This window comes from Phalacrocorax aristotelis, chromosome 6 (genome assembly GCF_949628215.1).
Source record: "Phalacrocorax aristotelis chromosome 6, bGulAri2.1, whole genome shotgun sequence".
NCBI lineage: Eukaryota > Metazoa > Chordata > Aves > Suliformes > Phalacrocoracidae > Phalacrocorax > Phalacrocorax aristotelis.
Genome location: NC_134281.1, coordinates 35429389 through 35443659, shown reverse-complemented (window position 1 = coordinate 35443659; position 14271 = coordinate 35429389). Strand labels below are relative to the sequence as shown.

At 41.0% G+C, this 14271-nt stretch overlaps 1 protein-coding gene across 2 annotated transcripts in view; it reads left to right on the top strand.

The window, feature by feature from the left end:
• The window catches only part of ATF6 (activating transcription factor 6), an 84120-nt gene that overhangs the window by 58586 nt on the left and 11263 nt on the right, over positions 1 to 14271 (top strand). For both annotated transcript variants that reach the window (XM_075097178.1, XM_075097177.1), the window contains exon 15: positions 5077 to 5161. In XM_075097178.1, coding sequence (XP_074953279.1) covers positions 5077 to 5161 — 85 coding nt within the window. The remainder of the gene's footprint in view (positions 1 to 5076; positions 5162 to 14271) is intronic.

Genomic DNA, 14271 nt, shown 5'->3' with positions numbered 1-14271 from the left:
TAGCCAGCAGAGTAAAAAGATTCAGTGAGGAAATACATTCTGTAGGGACGCCTAATTTCTAAGCGGTTACAACTCCGGGTAATTTTATTCTAATAATATAATGTCCTGAATGTTTTGTGGTGGCAAGGCCCTAATAAGTATGGTCATTAATCAGAAGTTTAACAAGTAACAGCTTCAGACTTCATCCCCAGGAAAAAATGTCTTTCAGTATTCCAGCTTACTAAATTAGGGTAATGCATTTGTGGCTGGAATTTTAGTATCTATAACTGTATTTATCTATCTGTCTATCTCATCTGGCTTCAATATCACTGGACTGTAGAGGTGATCAAAAGCAAAATGAGAATGCTGAAGCTAGGGTCTCATTTGAAATATTGTCTTTCCAGGCTGATATTTTTCCAGTTGTTCTGCCAGCAGTCTCAGGTCTGCATCGTCTATTTAAATTGTCATCTCATCTAAGTGCAAATCTTGGCCCAAGCCAAGGCCATCTGTTGTTGGGTAATAGTTGTGATTTATTCTGCTTCTGGTTGACATTCATGCTCATGGGCCAGATGCTGACTTGCAAGATTTGCTTTTATTCATTTTCAGTTTTATACCATGTGTTAATGTCACAAACAGCATTTTCATTTTAGATTTTTTTTTTGTCTATTGTTTAAAATTAGGGATGAGTAATAGCATCACACACCCCTCTGGGATGCATTTCAGCATCATGCATTTCAGAACAGAATAGGACAGGAGAAAATATTTTACGTTTTAGAAATGCATTCAAACAATGTTTCTAAATGTCTAATTTCTTCCTAATCGCTAATCCATACACTCTTTTATGTTGCATATAAATAATTAGGTATTGCTTTCAAATAGAAGTTGTGGACTATTTGAAGACTTTGAGCCTCAAGAATGTTGCAGCTAGCTAAACTTTATGGAAGATGTTTATGATACTCTGCAACATACCTGCTGCTACCTTTGCCCTCAGTGTAGAATTAGGGTAATTATGAAACTTTGCAAGTTAGGACAGATTGTCAGAGGGACGCTCCTGCATGTAGAAGATAAAGATTATTAGGGAGATGGATAAATTTCCCTAATACCAGATTTTTTAAAATGGCTCTCTGTAGTAGACGTGGGCAGTATCCAACTTCCAGAAAATCTGTGCGTCTTGCACATTAGGTCCTGGTAGCAATTTGAATTTACAGCTGACTGGATTTTATGTCTATCTTCTCCAAAGTTGGTGTTGAAACACTGAGGAGCTGTGCAGAGCGTGTTTGGGTACACAAATGCAAATGGAAATTACTTCACTGTCTCACTAACTGTCGTGGGAGCTGAAGGCTCTGGGTCTTCCTTCTCACACTGTTCAAACCGCTCCAGTAAAACAGAGGAGTATCAGGTGAATTGATACATGAACATACAACTTTGCTGTGTAGTTTCGGGAGATGTTTCAGAGTCTGCAAACTAAGAGTCAATGTTAATGTCTTGGGTAGCAGAGCGGCTTCATCGGAAATGGTTCCCTGTGCAACTTGTTTCAGATCCAGTGAGTTGATCTTGTCAGGTTGTATTTGGAGGGGTTGCTGGTAACAGTGCCTGTATGATAGCTATCAAAGTTTTTATTGTATCAGTTTCTGTCTCTAACAGGATTTTTGTGTGGCTGAGCAGGATATGTCAGGCCTGCCATGATTTGTGTAAAATAAGTTCACTTCATTAGGTTAGACTGAATTATAATATTGGCATTTTATATATCTGTCTTCCTTCTTATGTTCCTTTGACTTTGAGTGACTGTAATTGTGATCTAGAAAACAATGCTCCTTTTGTTTCTCTGAGTCAGGGAAAGAAGGCTTTCTGGGTGGGATTCATTTAATACAGCTTCAGGTGTTTGGATGTTGGTTGACAGGTCTGAACTAGACCTCATAATAGTCACTGGAGAGCAGCAGGCTTCTCTGGAGCTCCTGTCATCTCCAGTGCTATCTTAGTGTAGAGCAAAATACCTGCTGCAGTTGGCCGCTTCAGTTAACTGATCTACCAGAAAGATCTAAGCCAGAATTATGAGGAAGGAGAGCAGATAGTGGTGAACTGTTCATTTCTTCTTCACACCTCTTGAAACATCATTCACAGAAGTCTAAAATCAGTTGCGATTAAATCTAACTCCTGGGGTTTTTAAAAAAAAAAGGCTTCTAGGTGAGGCAGAACTAAGGAAGGTTAATCTTACATCTCATTTTCAGTGCACGGTTTAGACTTAAGTATTGTTTTCCAGTAGATCAGTTTGGTGGAATCTGAACCTGCCCAGCAGTATTGATACATAGCTCGGCTGCGTGTAGTCAAGGAAATGAAATTTTTTAACTGCAGAGTCAGTCTGAGCCAAGTCTTTGAATTTAACCATGATGGAGGAGACGCAGAGCTTGTAAAGGCCAAGTCTGCGGCATTTACACTGCCTCTGCAGTTACCGTAGGACTCTTATGAGAAGTTGGTACTGCCAGTGTCTGTCCTGTGAACTGCAATAAGACAATCATAGGATCATTGAAATGGGTAGAGAAAACCTCTGGTGTCCTAGCCCAACCTTCTCCTTCAAGTGGAACTGCTGCAGACAGTAGATAAGGGCAGCCATGGCTTTGTATGCCTGGGTCTTGGAAACCTCCAGGATCTGCTAGCGCTCTGCTGACCTGTTCCAGGATTGCACCACCCTTGGGTGAAAAACTGTTTCTGAATGTCCAGCCTGAACCTCCCATGGTGCGGCCAAGAAGGTAATGATACAGGAAGTATCTGAGGAATTTTTCTTATTGTGTTGCTATCCAGAAATTTGGCATTTCTGTCGTGACACTGCTGTTTATTTCTATAGAGGTACTCTGATTGTAAAGTCTTTGTGATAGTTCTTACAACATTTTATACATACAGTAAATAAAGGTGCCATTATAAGCAAAACTAAGCCAGCATCAACTAATGTACCAATCTTTGGATATGTTAGCAAAAAATAGTAGTTGCTTGTAATGATTTACAGGTGATCATCTATACAGTACTTGTGTTTTGCTAGGTAATGACGTTGTGGACTCTCAGAAGAATTGTAAAAGAAAAAAACCAGGGTAAATATTTTCTTAAGCTGTGTTAAAAATAGTCGTCAAATCATGACAAGGACATTGTATAAAATGTGGTTTTAATGGGCATCTTATCTTTGGCCTGTTCCCTTGGGAACATTGAATTTCAAGAACCGTTTTTCTGTAAAGTTCATTGTCTTACTAAGTGTTGTCTTAATGTCAGTAGTTCAAAAGTGAAATGGGAATTACATATGTAGTCTGAGAATTATACCAGAGTGGTTTTATAATTTTGGTACCAAGATGGTTTTAATTACAGTCATTTATTGAAGTAATGTTTTCTTTTCATGGTCGGTCATTTGGGTTTTTGGGGAATTTTTTTTGTGGGATAAAAAAGAGACTGATATTTCCGCAATGTATCTACAGAATATCTTAGTATATTTGGCACCCAACTTTGTGTGTAACTCAGTTCCCTGTATCTTAGACACAACAATGTAGTGTTTAGATATTAAAATGGGGAAAATACAATTACCCTGACATTAAGAAGTTATCACCCATGTCCTGAAAGAAGTCTAATTCAGTCTGCCAAAAAGATAACCTTGGCAAAAAGCATAGAGTATTTGTGTATCTGTTCTTACCCTTAACCAGGGAGCGGAAGAGCTGCTTGAAAAGTTTCTGAGTGACGGCTTTGTAAAATATCGTGGGAGTTTTACAAAGGGGAGAACATGAAATGAGATGAGTGCATCAAACTTGTTTCCACTTTTTAAGTGTGAAGATAGATGTCTGGGTCTTGAAAAGTGAAAGGCAGATGTTTGGATCTGGTTTTAGGACAGTTGCAAAAACTTCTGAACTGGTGGGTCTCCACGTGTGTGACATGGTGGCACCTGCTGGCTTTTGTTGTTCTCAGAGACAGTGGGGGCGAATTTGGCATTTCTGGGACTGGGAGAGGGGCAAACACAGGGGCTGGGAAGATAAGCCTTTCCATTAATTCTTTAGGGCCTGTAAAAGATACTTAGTGACTGGCAGGTTTTTGTTTCACTTAGAGCCTGAGTTGGAAATTTAAACTCAATTTTTTAATTCTATAAACACAGTCTTTTGCTCCTAATTACTAAAAGAGAGAAAATATACTTCCCTGACAATGCCCACTGTGTATTGAGATGGTGCAGTGAAGCAACCTTCTGTCAGGGAAGCTAAGCTTTGAAAGGCATGGGAAGCTTCCCTTGGCCTTAGTGGTCTTTCTTTGGTCCATCAAGATTGGCATAGTACCACAGTATGGGAGATGCCTGGACTGGCACTTTATATTCTGTTACCTCTGTTGATAAGGGAGGAACCATATTTTCCCAGGCTGCATGTTGAGCAGTTTGAGTTCAGCAACAGCAAAAAAACTGAAGTGAGGCTGCATTTTATCTGGCAGGTCAGGTCCATGTCCAGAGCATCTGCTGCAGATGCAGCTTCCACTGCTAAAACCCAGGGTAGTTAGTTTGAACACTGCTGTCTTATAGAAGCACCTGGCTGCCTCACAGTTGAGATGAGCTGCTAAAGCACAGCTTTGCCATCAAACTTCCCTGGTAGGTTCGGTTGCAGAGCTCATATTTCACACCCCATCACAACCCTGACTGTTACAGTCCTACTGCAAGAGGCATGCGGTGTAGAGCTTGTCATAGTTATAACAAGATGACATTTATATGTAAAGCAGACAGCACTGCAAGTGAAGGCTCCAATTCAGCGAAGCCCTTAACCACATGTTTAAATATCACTGAAGTCAAGTTAGATTACTTTAATCATATACATAAGTACTCTGTTGAACGAGGGCCTAGTAGTAGTTTCGATCTCTTTCCACATGATCAAGGCTTTTTCATATTCTGCTGCATGTGATAGGGATTTCTTCACGGGTACCCAGCATGAGCAATTGCTGTGACTTTTGGAAGACTTCCTCAGCAATTTGAATTTGTTAAGCTGCTGTAAATAGTTTTATGTGGAATGCCTGTAAGACAGAATGGAAAGGAATTTTCCCAGCTCTGAACTTCCAGGGTGGATTTAACACATCTTTTCCCCTGTTTTCCAGGACCACCTGTTATTGCCAGCCACCACACATAACAAGACCAGAAGGCCAAAGATGTCTATAGTGTTGCCAGCTGTAAATATCAATGGTAAGTCCAAAAGATGAAAAAGAGTGATAGGAGAATAATTTCAGAGAGATCTCCCTGACTTGTATGTGGAAACCAAACTTAAGACCGAATGTCTGTCATTGAAAAGGAAGTCAGACTGGTCATTACTGGGGCTTAGTTGCCAAGATCCCCGCTGGAGCTGGGATGCTGGCAAATTACCAGTGCCTGGTCACCAAGACTGTAACGAGATGCTCTGTGACTTTGCCAGCAGTTCCGCAGAATCTCATTCTACCTTCTTCAAGGATAGGGGTGGTGTCATCCGGTCCCAGTGATTTGTACACAACTGATTAAGAGTTACTTGAATGCGATCTAGCATCTCTAACTTGGTGGCTACAGAGAACCCATCAAGTGTGGAGACCGTCCTCATCCTCTCATTTGGGTTCCTCCTACACCTGCTTAGCAGGACAAATTCCTTGTCCTTACTGGTCTGTTAGGATGCTGACTGCCTTCCATCAGCTTCCTCAGCTGTTTACCACTCTGTTACACAACACTCAGTGTGAGTGGGACCTCTCAGCACTGCATGGTCAAGATTAATAATAATCATGTTACAGTGCTGCAGGACAGCAGAGAAAGCAGCTTTGCACTAGGGGCACAGGCTTATTAGCAAAAGAAATGTTCTTGCTCTGCATTTTAGTCCCACATGAGAGACAGGACATGAACTGTATGAATATAATTAATTTGTATGGTGAGGAACTGCCAAGTCAGGACATGTTTGGGGCACAGGGTCACTGTCAGTCATCAAACACATCGTGAACTCTGTAACAGTATAAACTTTACTTTCTGAGTATCTGTGCACATAATATTTCATTAAAACTTATGTGTTTTACAGTACAAGTAAATCAAAAACACAAATGTGTTTGTTAAATTCAAGCAAGCTGAAAACATCTCATGATGTGAATTTCCATGAACTAAGAAAAAAAAAAAAAGAGTTCAGGCTGTCAGCATTCTGGTAATTACATTTTCCTGTGCAGTACAGTAAGTCAAGTGTGATACTCTATAACCAGCTATCTTAGGGAAATTTGTATGAGAAGTATGACATTTATTTTTGGCATTTATCTGCCTGATACTCCTTTTGCATGTCCATTACAAAAATCCTTTTCTGGCTGAGCTGAATTATCATGTGCAAATGGGCACTTTATCACTTGAAGAACAAACGCTACTTCTAAATTAAAAAGTATTTCTTCTTAACAAGTCTTGTTTTACTTGAAATAACTTTTCAATTGTTGGAGTGAACATAATTTGGAAAATACACATCAGAATCCAGTGACAAATCTTATCCTTATTAATAATGAAACATTGTGAAATTATAGTTACTTGAGTTCTTTGGGATTTTTCTTCAGAACATCAGCATAATCCAGGAAATAAAAAAATGTCCAGGGATTTGGGCAGATATGTTGAAACAGATGAGACACAAGGATAGCATTAAGTAAACAACGGCATCAAACACTGCTTCCTTTGTGACATTCAGCCAGGTATTAGGAAAAAAATTACAAGATACACAAGAGCCAGTAGGTAAACTTGGCTTGATTTTTAATTTGATTATTAGTAGATTACCTGGAGGAGACGATTCCCTAAAAAGTTCTGCCTGGGGAAGAGCCCATTTCTCTCCTTTGAGAACATTGCTCCTCCACCCTACTCTGCCTCCGCAGGGACTGAGCATGTCCTGAACAAGCATCTGGAAGTTAGCTGATGACAAAGCTTGCCTCCTAGCTGTCTGCTGTTCTTTTAAGCCTACCTTAATTCTTTGTCCACCTGCAGCAAGTTGGCTGCTAGAAGAGGATGGGTCTCTCTGGGAGGAATTGGCAAAACTTTCAGTGAAAGAATTTGTCCCCTCCTGCCTTTTCTCATGCCTCAGCCAGATCTCTGTGGAAGAAGGGAAAACTTTTCCACTGCCACTTACTTCCCCTTTGTTTTTGCTGCCACAACCCTGGCAGAGGAGATGAAGGGAATGCAAATGAAGTGGCATTTGCTTTGAAACTTTTTCGGAACTTCACCAGTTGCTTTCTTCTCCAGGATCTTTATTTGTCTGTGTACTAAAGTTTACTCATGACACTGTTTCCAAACACGAAACAGCTTACAGTTCAGTTGAGAACCCTTTGAACTGCTTGGACAGTCTTTTCCCAGCAGGACTGTCATCCTTTTCTGATTGCGCTTTGCTTGAGTGCCTTCTGAGCTCTGGTAGGGACTCTACCTTTAGCTGGCTTGAGCTGTTCCTACTACTGGCTACAGGGACAGAGAACAGGGTACGGACAACGGTTAGGAAGTATAATGAGTTGTCAGTTCCTGTCCTACATGACTCTGTGTGGAGGTTAATGACATGGTTCTGCGAGATTGGTCTGGCAGTTTTCACCAGTGTACAAAGCAGAATCAAGTTTCCAGTTTGAAGAGTTTTTCTTGGAGGGAAGAGTTGGGGTAAGTCTGGCCAGTGGCAGTCCTAGTGCTTTGCAGTTAATGGCAAATCTCAACAGACAATTTTTTAGTAGACGGGTGTACGTATGTGCACATATGTGTGTTCAATAATAATGAAATTTAAGAGAAGAGTATTGTACAAAGCAGTAACAGTATGTTATTTGTTTTCATCATAAAAACTTGATAAAAACTATTCAGTTGTTATATGTTGGAAAAGAGTAAAAATGGCAGTTACCTTGTAACTTTCTCCTATGTGCTCCTTCTTCTGGTCACCCTGCATCGCCCATGCGCCTCTGAGCATGAGGATAAGGCAGCGAAACCCCCACTGAGGGCGTCTGTGCAGGCACACAGAAATATGTTTAAATATTTAAATATGTTTAATATTTTAACATATGTTAAATAATTTTAAGTATTTTTTTTTAAGAAAGTATAGTAACTTGTTACATGTTGATCCATGTTAATCCTCCCCCTCTTACCCTCTTTTCCTTCTTGCCCACCCTGTTCCAAGCCCCCTTCCAAGTTCACTGGGCCACCTCCCCAGTTCACAGCCAGTACTCGCTGTCAGCTCCTCCGTTCCTGCCTCCCCAGATGCCCTTGCAGCCCTTTACCTTTCTCCCATTTCCCTGCTGGCTGCTGTCCCTCAGTACACCTCTCCCCTGCAGCCAGCCATCCCCACAGTTTGACCTGCCTCTGCCCAACGATAAAGCCCCAGCATTTCTGGACACAAGTATTACAGAAAATCTGCCTGGTGGTACCTGAGGACCTTAGGGTTGGTAAGCCTGGAGGGAAAAAGAACAGAACTGGGTAGTCCTAGTCTCACTGTACATGGTTTTGGGGGCACCACTGGTGTGCCTTTACTGAGAAATTATTCCAAGCAGAAATATCTTTCAGTTTCTCATGGGAATGAAAGCCAATTGCAATTTATAGTTAAACTCCAGCTTTTGTTTTTGAGCAAGTCATGTTTGCTATGCTGGATTGCAGCTATTATTTTAGAAATGTAACTATGCACTTGAGACCAGTTAAGTCTCCAGTAGATTTCGTTCCTAAATTTGCTTTTATTGTAATTCAGTCTTCTTGGCTCATTACACCAGTTCCAAATCAACATATAGGCGGTGCCTTTCTTGAAGTTTAAATGAAAACATCTGCCATTAGTCTCCTATTTACTTAACTGCTGTAAAAAATGCAGTGGGTTATAACATCGATCTTTGGATCAAAACAATCTATAGAGTACAGTATAGCTAAGCCAGTCTTCCTACCCCAAGCACAAGTCTTTTGTCTCTGCAGGATGCCTGCAGCTCTGCAGCACAGCACACACCATCAGTAGTCTTCTCCTTGCAGCACACATAAGTGAGAACATATGTACAGTCATTCAGTATAGGAGATAGCATTCAATGTTTAGCCCCAGAAGCCACTGTCATTAATGCATTTCTCCCTAGGATTAGGTTAGATGCTCCCACAGCTTGCACTTTCTCTTGGTAGGAGCAGCTGTAAACGTCTGTGCAGGTGTGTACTCACCATGAGTGCTGGTGATCTTAGCAGCAGCACAAAGATGCAAAAGGCCTTTTTAGTTCTTAGGATCCCTGTGCAGAACAGTTCCCCATACGTGAAAGTCCTTCCATCATTTGCTCTCCCTAAATTGAAGGTTGGTGTCTGCACTCTCAGCCAAACAAAAATGAGAGACCTGCTGGGAAAGTCACTGGTAAGAGCACGGCCCATTTTCTTGGTATTGGCAGCCATGACAGAGAGTTTTGAATTTTATACAAATATTCTGGATAGGTCCGTAGTCTAATGTCACACAATGGGACTTGCCTTCAGTCTGCCTCTGAGATAGTTGTTTGTGTGCCTGACTCTCTGTAACTTGCATGCTCTTGGTTCTTCAGGAACCCTGTTCTCTTAAGGGTTGTTTTTTTCATGAAACACAACAGCAAGATAGTCTCCTAAAGGCAGAAATTTGTTGTGAACAGGATGGTGAGTTTTGCAAAGTCCATGTGCTCTGTAGTGCTGGCCAGCTTCTGATCACTGCCACTTCCCTCAGCCTTCCTTCCTAGCATCCATCATCATACCAATGTAACAGACTTCAAAAGTGCTTTGAAATAATACACATTCTAATTAAAATGATCAATAATAAATCTAGTGGTAAGGCTTTTTGATCAAAACTGGAGGGATTTCTGCCATCAAGCAGCATGATTATTTGCATGCAGCTACACTTTCAACGGACAGCCGCGTGCAAAAGCCACTCACAGATGCCTAAGGCTGGTAGCAAAAACTGCCTGTGAAAAATCCATAAGGCAAGCAGAACCCACACAGGCTTAGAAGAAAAATAAAAACAAAAGCTCTTTGGGAAGTGACAATGTTCTGTAAGTTCCCATGTCTTGGGGTTGAATAAATAAAGTCTCCAGCTTCCTCTGCCTTTCAGGGTCAAGCAAACAAAAGATGCCATTTCGTCTTTCAGAGCAAGAAGCAGAATTCCCAGTCAGTCATCGAATGAGGAAGGTCTAAAACAACACATACCACTTACTGCAGCTGACATCCCTAAAGGTTGCTGCTTAACATTTTGGGTAGCCTTCTCTCTCATTTTGAATAGCTTCAGAACAGCTTCCAGGAGACTAATGGCTCCAGCTATCTCTAGCTGTCATTGGTTCATTCTTCTCTTCATGTTAGAAGCCAAATCATAGTCCCTGTGGCTCCCTCACACAGCTGCTGTCCTTGGCCGCACACTGAGAAGCTCATGCCACATTAGTAGGTACAGAGGACTCTCTCTTGGCTACACAAGCATGATCTGTAGAGATACTTCTCTCATTGTTTCTGCTTTTATCTCGGGATTTAGCAGAAATTGCTGAGAACTGAGCACAGCCTGACAAGCTATAGAATATGAGCATAAGGCTCTGCAAGTTGTGTATGTTGGATTACAATCTATCTGTGAGATGAGAGAGGGTGGCTGCTAAGGTTTTTTAAGGTCACTAAGAATCCTTCAAGCATCAAGACCTCTAAACCAGGATGTAGGAAAATATATCTGAGAATGTCTCCATGCTATAAGTCTACAAGCCATTTAGAAAATGCCACCCTTCTGCTTCCTGAGCTGCCATTTGAGGTATAAAAGTAGTTTGGTGAAGCCTGATGAGGGAAAAATCAGAGCCATAGCTAGCTCTCAGACCTCACTGCAAAAGCAGATTACTGAGCCTGGACTGAGATACAGGAAGGGTCTGCTATCTCCTGTGTGCAGTTGTGGACAAGCAGCATGTTGCATTACTGTGGTTCTGTTGTAATTAGGATGGTTTGCTGATGTGACAGATGTACTTCAGCTCTTGTGCTCATGTAAAGCTATCCTGTAGAGGTCAGGATGGAAACTGTGGCAGAACAGATTTTGTCAAGGAATTTTACCCATAGAATTTAGTCATGTTGCTATTCTCACTCTTTTTCTCTTTTCAAAGTGATATAAAAGCACAGTTTATCAAAACCCCCTATATATATGGGGGGTTTTGATATATAACCCCCAATAACGCCCCAAACTTCCCTACATTTCTTTGAACCGTCAAAATTGATCATTGCCTAGATTCAGCATTAAATAGAAGTTTTCAACAGATTTAGTTGTCTTTGGGAGATTTTGCTCTTCCCAACCATTGTCTGTTGATATATGTTGTCTTTGACAGGAAGGAGAAGATTAAATTATTTTAAAAAGTATGAAAGCAATCATTCAAGTATCTGTGCACAAAAGAATGGAATCTGTGTCACTTGAGTTCATGTTTATTTAGTTAGACAGGAAACGAACAAGAAATGAAATCATAAAAGCTTATTCCCCAGTGACCTTTCATAACGAGCTGTTTACCTAAATTGCTAAATGAGTAACCTATTTTTATGTATTCAAAAGAACAGGAAGATGATTTCAGAGGATCTTCTGTGCTTTTTTAGCGCTTTGTTAATACGAAAAAGAGTATCTCTTGGGTTTGTGTGATAGAGCAGGCCAAGCCCCAGTGTGACTGGTCTTCCCTGTATAGACAGGATAAATGCCACAGATGGCATTTTCTTGGGAGCACACTGTTCACGAAGGGGGTAGAGAATGACTCATAAATTAATTGGACTTCATAGTATTTCCAACACCAGTGTTGAGTTATTACACCAGATTGTTTTTTCCATATAAAAGGCACACTTATATAAAACCCACAAAGTAGAAGGAAAAAAGAAACCCATGACATTAGCTGCCAGTGTGGATGCCAGTATGGAGTTGCAGAAGGAGCCAAATTCCGAGTCCACATCTCACTGCAGAGACCCTATCTTTTAGATGTTCATTAACCCTGGATGCTGATACTGCCGTGTAGGTAGGCTCTCCCATCAAGCTTCACAGAGAGCACTGTGCTGAGAGCTGTGCTGCAAAGCAAAGAGAAAATTTTCATCCCCATCTGTGAGATTACCATCGCCATCTCAGCTACATTGAACTGCGTTTGTGCAGCACGTCGTAATTCTAGCCTCAAGCCCAGCTGATCTGCCTTAATACATTTTCAAGTGTTGTAAATTCAAGATTACATAATTCCTCTTAGTGTTAAATTATAGGTGGAAAACACAGTTTTATGTTTGTGATACACAGGCCAACTCTGATTACTGGTAGCTCTTTATTTCTACAGTGATCTAAAACATAATTATCCATAATGAGCTCACCCTGTAACAACATAAAAAACTGCAACAGAGCTGGTAGAGGAGGTTCACATTTATGAGTTCTGTCTTGAGAACATCACTGGAGTAAACCTAGAGATTAGTAAAAACACAGCAGTCCAAGACAGTCTTTTTCAGTGTTTGGACTGTAGTCTCTAAGGACTGCTGCCAGCGGGGCCAGGAGGCCTTTGCCGCCTTCTTACATCCCAGGTCTAGTCCTCCATGCTGCAGTTTTCCTCACCATCTTCATACAGTCCACCTTACCTCTGGCTCTTCCTGGTGTGATTCCTGGGTGTCACCCAGGCTTGATTCTTTGTAGCAGAGTTGCTGTAGGAAAGCGTTTGAAAAAGTACATCCTGAGCATCTGAAGAACATTTTCAATTTCATTCATCCGCCACTTCATTGTAAATCATCTGCCCCCATCCAGTCTTATTTTGCAGCAGCCCCAGGTGTAAAGGCCATGGCATATCCCAGTGCAGCACAAATGCCTTCTGGGTGAATGTGAAATTCATGATCATGAATCAATCAGAAATGATTGCCAGCCCAAGCTGCCCCTCGCCATGAGAAAAGAGGCACCTCTGTTTCAGGGTAGGATTCATACATTAAAGCTGTCTGTCTCCTGTTGCTGTAGCTGGGAAACAGAAATCTCTGAAATGGAGGTCTCACTTTTATTAGTGTGCCATGTTCAGATAGGCACTCTGCAGCATGTGTATGTGATTATTTTTTAATTAACTGGCAAATGTATTGAATCAGAGAAGCTCGTGTGCAGGAAAGTGCTCACCCCACACAGACAGAAGCTTCACAGAGATGGTGTTAAAAATACTCCTCTGTGAGCAAGAGCTGATCACAGTATCTAAATAAATGAGGTAATTTTATGTATCCAAGTGAGACAGGTGGAAAATTCAGCTCACTCTTTGGATACCATCCAACCTATAAAGACATTTCAACTGTAAGTGAATACAGGCTCGCACCAGCCTTCACTCTTAAAACAGTGAGACACTAACACTAGGATACAAATGATAATGGGTGATAGAGAAGGTGCATGTCAATGAAAAAGTGACACTGCCTCTTGAAAAAAAATGAAGTAAATTTTGTCAGTAAGTGCATACAAATTAAAATAGTGAAGTACATACTGCAGTTCAAAGGTAAGGGCTAAATAAGAATAGGAGAACATATTAAAAGAAAAACCAGTAGGGTAAAATGCTGGCAAATGGTATGAAGATTGACTAAAGATTAAAAGCTCAGTGCAAAAGTCTTTAAAAGGACCCTAAAAATCCAACAGGCTTAAGTAACACATTAAAGTAAATTCATAGAAGTAAGAAGATATCTTTTAAACAATAGACATCGTAGCCAAATGAGGGGATAGAAAAAAGCACGATTTCTGGCAGAATAAATGTCAAACCATAAGAATTCAAGCCAGAAAAAGATATTGAGGAACAGTGTGCCTGAGGCATAAAAAAATAATAAGAGCATTTTTGAGAGGACGCCTGCCAGGGAATCTCTAGTGCCTGCAGAGGACCAAGGTGTGAACGAGCACTTAAAAGTTGAAGTCAGCACTGTTGAAGAAAAGAGCAACAAGTTCTTGTGCTGGTGTTAACCGCTGAGGCTATATAATTGTCAAGAGAAGGGCAAGTGACAAATGAGGCAAACTTTTTTAAAATGGCCTCAGGAACTGTAAAAAACCAAGTCTCACTTTTGCACAAGCTGGCTGAATCTGTGAGAGTTGAGCATGCCTGGGGACATACAATAGATTGGGAAGAGCTAGCAAAGCTTCTGCAGAGGGAAGTCCTACCTTAGAACTCCATCACAGGCCTCAGAGGGATAGCAAGCATGAGGATGAGGGTGGTGTCTTCAGCACAAAAACATACCTGAGTGTTCAAGAAACATGGGGAAAAGTAGTTCTTCAGAAACTGCTAAAAGAAAGCAAGTTTTTGTGAGGCAAGACAGGAGGCTTAGTTGTGGATTGGCGTCTCCCTGAAAGGTATAAATGAAAGGTGGAAACAGATGGTCACATTTTGCAATGAAGGGGATGTTAC